We start from the raw sequence: 6310 nt of genomic DNA on the forward strand, positions 1-6310 counted from the left end.
ATGTTCATGCAGAGACATCGTGACTAACACAGGCTCAATTTCCCCTGAACATACTAAAGTCAGCCCCCAGGGCAAATTGGGATTAGGGATCTGTCACATTTCACCGCTCATCCCCTATTTACTAGCTAGGATGATCCACACTTATAAATATATAGTGGGCACATCTGACCCAACAATACAGTAACCCTGTACAAAGCATAAGTTAAAAGCCTTTATAAAAAGAATGCTGTCAAGGGTCTGCATTAATTTCCACATTTTAAAAAGTTTATTGTAAAAAATGTTTTTTAAAAAATACACAGGACATTTTCCATTTTTATAGTAGTAAAAATATGCCAGCTCTACCACTCAAATGGTAAAACTGTTCATTTTCTTGCCATAGAGCAATCTATATTTAATAAACTTCAAACAACAAGTGTCGATAGGTAGAGTACTATAGACAAACTACAAACGTAGAATCCTCTGGGTGAAAAAAAAATCTAGATATACATATTTACATCATGAGCTAACGCTTCTACTTCTTAACACCAATGCAGCTGCAGAGCACCACCAGGGATTGCAAAAGGTCTATCCCTGTATCCAGATTCCTTGCAGACTTGGTTATTTAGACTGTATTACAACAGTAGCCACATTATAGTTTTTGTGGGGTTGGTCCATGGGTATCGCTCCAACAGAATGCTAGAAAACAGGTGGAGATTCTGTCTCAGGTGCTTGGTTCATTGGCTGCCACAGAGTAAGAACTGTATATAAAGTATGCACCACAGCCCTACTGGTTAAGCAGAAGCATTAGCTACAAGAGGAGTCCCATCTAGCCAGATGGAGCCAGGGCCTTTGGAATTGATGCTGAAAGTTGCCTACAAGCCTGCTTCTATTTGGATAATGATTGTCTGAAGATATTATTTTAAAATATTTTGAGCCAATTCTGTCTCAAGATCTGCATGTATAGTTCCCCTGGCTTTCCATTTCCAAGGGCAGAATTCCTTCCTTCAAGCAGGCTAATATCCAGTTGTTTCAATTTAAAGTAAACAAGATAGCAATTCTCAGACAGATGGGAATCCAGCTGCTGTATTCCCAAGTTACAACCCCTTTCCCCCTCCCCGCAAAAAACTCAGTGTGGGTTAGCTTGGAAAAAATCAGGGGGCCAATTCAATACATTATACTGCAGGAAAGACTAGCTATTTGACACCCTTAAGATTCAGCATCTTCCTCCTCACTCTCTTCCTCTTGGTCGTCATCGTCATCATCATCCTCCTCCACCTCTCCATCCCTCTTCTCTCTTTCAAGCATTTTCAGGTATTTGCTAGCGAGGATCTTCTTTGGTAAGATATCTGAAAGGCACAATTCCTTCTTTTGTAATCATTTTTGACAGTTACAAAAGAGATTTAGAATAATTTATTACTGTACCATCAAGATCATAGCAACTAACAGCCTCACAGTCTATGGGCTGCAATTTTTTAGGCTATGGAATAGTCAGGTTATTCTAATCTAACTGGTATCCGTGGAATAGGAATGTAGCCATTGTGATATTAGAGAGATTGTCAGATTAAGGGTATTAGTAATCCATGAGGGAATTTAAGTGATTATGCCGATATAATCATTTCTTAGTAATCCATGAGGGAATTTAAGTGATTATGCCGATATAATCATTTCTTAAGTCTTACTCATTTATGCTGCTTTGCTTTTTACTTACACTGATCAAGTACATCTTAAGTGTATTACTTAATTATATCTACTCTATTTATACTCCTTAGAAGCTATTTCCCTCTACTCAGTGTAGGCTGCCTGTTCAGGGTAATGCTATCACGATGAGTCCAAGAACAGTAAGGAAATATTGCTAAAAGGTGCCACAAGTGGGGCTGATGCGCTAGTTAAATCATATTAACAAGGAGATCTCACTCCTTAGACCAAAGAATTTATTTGAAGAGGGGCAAGCATTATTCTAAATGCCCAATCAATGTACAGGATTTAAGACAACAGGGATTGTGGCATAAACCAATGTCTGAAAGGACATTTGTAAATTTAAAAATCAATATAGAGTTCTGGGCACATATGATGTTTCATAAAATCCTTCTTCTGCTTCCCCAAACACTATAAAGATTTAAGGGAGTGTTGTCTATTGGTTAAAGCAGAAGATGGGAGTCACTTACCTCCCTGATTTTATTCCTAGATCTTAAAAACTGACTTTAAAGTTACTTTAATCAATCTGAACCTGAGCTTTCCCATTTTTAAATTAGGGACACTATCCACCACCCAGGGATACTATTAAAAGGCATTGGAAAGAAGTAGCTTGAAGTTATTGGAATGTCAAGTATGACTTACAATAATTGGAGGTGCAATTATTTTGTCCCATGACTTTGTGTACTTTGCATCAATAAAAAAAAGCAGCTCATTCATTCACACAGAATGCTTGTCAATTATTTGGACCATGAGTAAATTAAATGCAACAGAGGTTAACAGCCAAAAAGAGAATTTAATAATAATAGTGACTGCTACAGTAAGAGCTGCATCTTATTTTCCAGTTGCCCATATCCATTTGCCACAACTGCTATACCTACCAGCAAGGAACTGAAACGTTTCAGATTCCTCCGCTGTATGGGATAAGTCACTGTAGGTTAGGGCTCTCTTCTCTTTTCCACGGCCATGTTTGTAGGAGTAAGTGGCTAAATACTGGACAAAGAGCTCCTATAAAAAACAACCGACAAAAAGAAATCTGTCAAATTAATTCCTGTGTACACAGCTGATTGCAATGCTTCTTCAAGCCCTTGTTTAGGGCCCAGTCCTGCCATTAACTGCATGCAGCCACTGCCCTGCACCTACACAGAGTCCCACCAATTTCGATATGGCTCTGTGAGAGCAGATGTGTACCTCTGTGAGTAGCCAACTGCAAAACTGGGGTCTTAGACTAACCCTTAATTTGTGCCACTATCAAGTTAACCACTGCAGCAGGCTTTATGGGAACAGAAGACAGCAAGAAATTATTTCTGCAGGTATGTGATTAAATACTGCAAAAATAGCTTGCTGCTTTCTGCTACTTATGATAAATTTCAGAGTAGCAGCCATGTTAGTCTGTATTCACAAAAAGAAAAGGAGTACTTGTGGCACCTTAAAGACTAACCAATTTATTTGAGCATAAGCTTTCGTGAGCTACAGCTCACTTCATTGGATGCATACTGTGGAAAGTGTAGAAGATCTTTTTATACACACAAAGCATGAAAAAAATACCTCCCCCCACCCCACTCTCCTGCTGGTAATGTCTTATCTAAAGTGACCACTCTCCTTACAATGTGTATGATAATCAAGTTGGGCCATTTCCAGCACAAATCCAGGTTCCACCCCCCCCCCCACAAACCCACTCTCCTGCTGGTAATAGCCGTCACCTTCAGCCCCCAACTAAAACCCCTCCAACGCATTATGAAGGATCTACAACCTATCCTGAAAGATGACCCAACACTCTCACAAATCTTGGAGACAGGCCAGTCCTTGCCTACAGACAGCCCCCCCAACCAGAAGCAAATACTCACCAGCAACCACATACCACACAACAGAACCACTAACCCAGGAACCTATCCTTGCAACAAAGTCCATTGCCAACTGTGCCCACATATCTATTCAGGGGACACCATCACAGGGCCTAACAACATCAGCCACACTATCAGAGGCTCGTTCACCTGCACATCCACCAATGTGATATATGCCATCATGTGCCAGCAATGCCCCTCTGCCATTTACATTGGTTGAACTGGACAGTCTCTACGTAAAAGAATAAATGGACACAAATCAGATGTCAAGAATTATAACATTCATAAACCAGTCGGAGAACACTTCAATCTCTCTGGTCACGCAATCACAGACATGAAAGTTGCGATATTACAACAAAAAAACTTCAAATCCAGACTCCAGCGAGAGACTGCTGAATTGGAATTCATTTGCAAATTGGATACAACTAACTTAGGCTTGAATAGAGACTGGGAGTGGCTAAGTCATTATGCAAGGTAGCCTATTTCCCCTTGTTTTCCAGCCCCCCCAGACGTTCTTGTTAAACCCTGGATTTGTGCTGGAAATGGCCCACCTTGATTATCATACACATTGTAAGGAGAGTGGTCACTTTAGATAAGCTATTACCAGCAGGAGAGTGGGGCGGGGGGAGGTATTTCTTCATGCTTTGTGTGTATAAAAAGATCTTCTACACTTTCCACAGCATGCATCCGATGAAGTGAGCTGTAGCTCACGAAAGCTCATGCTCAAATAAATTGGTTAGTCTCTAAGGCGCCACAAGTCCTCCTTTTCTTTTTGCGTGTTTAATGGAAGCAGGCCAGAGGATGGCAGAGGCCCCCCCCTAACAGGCGGATTTTTGCCACGTGACAGGCTGCAACATACCAAAAAAAAAAAACAACAAAAACCCACAGCCTGAAGAGTCAGACCAAGTCACCTTTCTTTGGAGAACCGGTGTGAACTACTTCCTTCACGCCCTCCTCCTGCCCCCACCCTCCAGGGGCTGGCAAGCGGGCGAGGGCAGCTGCTTCCAAAGCCTTGTCTAAAGCAGGGTAGCCCCCCCCGCCCCGTGGCTCGGCTCAGGCCCCTGGCGTCCCGGCCACAGCCCCAGCCCCACGGGGCGGGGAGCCGCTCGGCCCTGGGCTGCTTCCCCCCCCCCCCACGCCCCGCACCAGGCGCCGGGGCAGGGACGGCGGGAGGCCCGGGCCGGGTACCGTGGCCTTGGCGGTGAGGAACAGCGCGTCCTGGTTGATGCTGGAGACCTCCGGCGAGCTCTTCATGATCACCCGGATCCGGGAGAGGGGCAGCGACACCAGACGGTTCTCGCCGCCGCAGCCGCCACCGCTCAGCCGCGCCGCCGCCGCCATTTTCCTACGCCGCCAGCCGCCGCTCCAAGCCCTGGCATCAATCCCGTCGTTAAAAGGCGCCCGGCCGGGGAGCAGAGCCCTTTGGGAGTGGTAGTTTTCTGCCGCAAGGCAGCTCGGGCACGCTGGGAGGAGGGCAGGCGGAGGACTACAACTCCCATGATGCACCTCTCCTCAGCTCGCCTCGCCCACCCTGCTCTCCTTGCGGCCGGGTGACAGAGGGCGGGCTACGACTCCCGTCATGCATCTGCCCACCTCTGTCGTCCGGCGCCTGGCGGAGGCCCCGCCCGTAGCGAGCCCACAGCGTGCTTTGAGTGCGCGCTAGTGGCAGGTGGCAGAGCCGCAGCCCGGTTCGTCTGTGTTCGCAAAAAGGAAAGGAGGACTTGTGGCGCCGGAGAGACTCACCAATCTAGTGGGGCATAAGCTTTCGTGAGCTACAGCTCACTTCCTCGGATGCGCTCAGGGGTAGTCCTAATTGCAGAGCAGATTAGAGCAGGACCTTTGTGCTTTCAGAGTGAATGTACAACAGGACGGATTGTGAGGAAGAAAACTCAAGAGCTCCCCGTCTTTCATTATTATATATTGCCTGTGTGCATATAATGTTTGTCTTATCTGTCTACCTACCCAGACAATCAGGTGAAATCCTGGTCCCATGCAAATCCGCGTGTGCTAAATGAGAGCCACAATTTTCCCTATAGTATTTGAGCACCTGTAAGTGCGCCCATTGTTATAGGCTGGCTTGCATTACAGCTCAGAATCACATTAGCTAAACTAATGTAACATTAGTTACATGTCATGATGGATACTTTGCATTTCTATAGCGCCTTCAGTCAGAAGTTCTCAAAGTATTCTACAAACAACAGGCTTTAGCACCCATGTGATGTAGGTAAGACACTGAAGGTGAGCCCTTAACTAACCTATCACTGCTCATATCTAGGGTGAAACATGGATCTTTCAACAGTATATAATAATGTTAAAATTATATAATACATAGGTTAAGGAAAGAGTGTCTGTACATCTGGGTGAAGTGCTTCGACTATCCAAAAGTACAAAATCTGGTTTAAAAGTCAGAAGATACTTTTAGTACATAATCTGCAATAACCCAAATTTAGGTGAATACATTTAATGGTACAGTTTAGATATGAGATTCTGAATACTCAGGTACATCACTCAGGAAAAGTTATACAGACAGTTGGTTGTAGTGAGCAAATATAGGAATAAATGTAGATTGTCCCTCAGCAATTGAGCATTTAGGATAGGTTGTCCCTTAGAAAATATAATCCACCAGAGAAGTATTTCTGTTACTTTCCGATTTTGTTTCTCATTGGCACTCCAGCTCATCTCTCCTGGTATTGCCGATGTTCAGTGATGTGTTCTAGATAGATGTCCCTCAACCACCTGATGGCGTCTGACACCATGAAGTGTTGCATCAGCCAAGCGTAGCATTCACCGATTCC

General features: G+C 44.4%; 1 protein-coding gene across 1 annotated transcript; it reads right to left on the reverse strand.

Moving 5' to 3' along the window:
- Nucleotides 1-280: 280 nt before the first annotated feature.
- Nucleotides 281-4898, reverse strand: CHRAC1 (chromatin accessibility complex subunit 1). Its single transcript, XM_084619119.1, has 3 exons — nucleotides 4704-4898; nucleotides 2553-2679; nucleotides 281-1325 (listed from the first exon to the last, which is right to left on the reverse strand). Exons 1-3 carry the CDS (start codon nucleotides 4854-4856, stop codon nucleotides 1186-1188), a joined length of 420 nt encoding a protein of 139 aa, XP_084475245.1. The 5' UTR covers nucleotides 4857-4898; the 3' UTR covers nucleotides 281-1185.
- Nucleotides 4899-6310: the final 1412 nt, after the last annotated feature.

This window comes from Lepidochelys olivacea (assembly GCF_965140295.1).
Source record: "Lepidochelys olivacea isolate rLepOli2 genome assembly, chromosome: 2".
NCBI lineage: Eukaryota > Metazoa > Chordata > Testudines > Cheloniidae > Lepidochelys > Lepidochelys olivacea.

Excerpts from the sequence above, each read along its gene's own strand:
- CHRAC1 (XM_084619119.1), bottom strand. The coding sequence starts at position 4,856 with ATGGCGGCGGCGGCGCGGCTGAGCGGTGGCGGCTGCGGCGGCGAGAAC. Across the intron at positions 2,680-4,703 it reads TCCTCACCGCCAAGGCCACG|GAGCTCTTTGTCCAGTATTT; the intron begins GTACCCGGCCCG and ends TGTTTTTTATAG. Across the intron at positions 1,326-2,552 it reads AACGTTTCAGTTCCTTGCTG|ATATCTTACCAAAGAAGATC; the intron begins GTAGGTATAGCA and ends TGTGCCTTTCAG.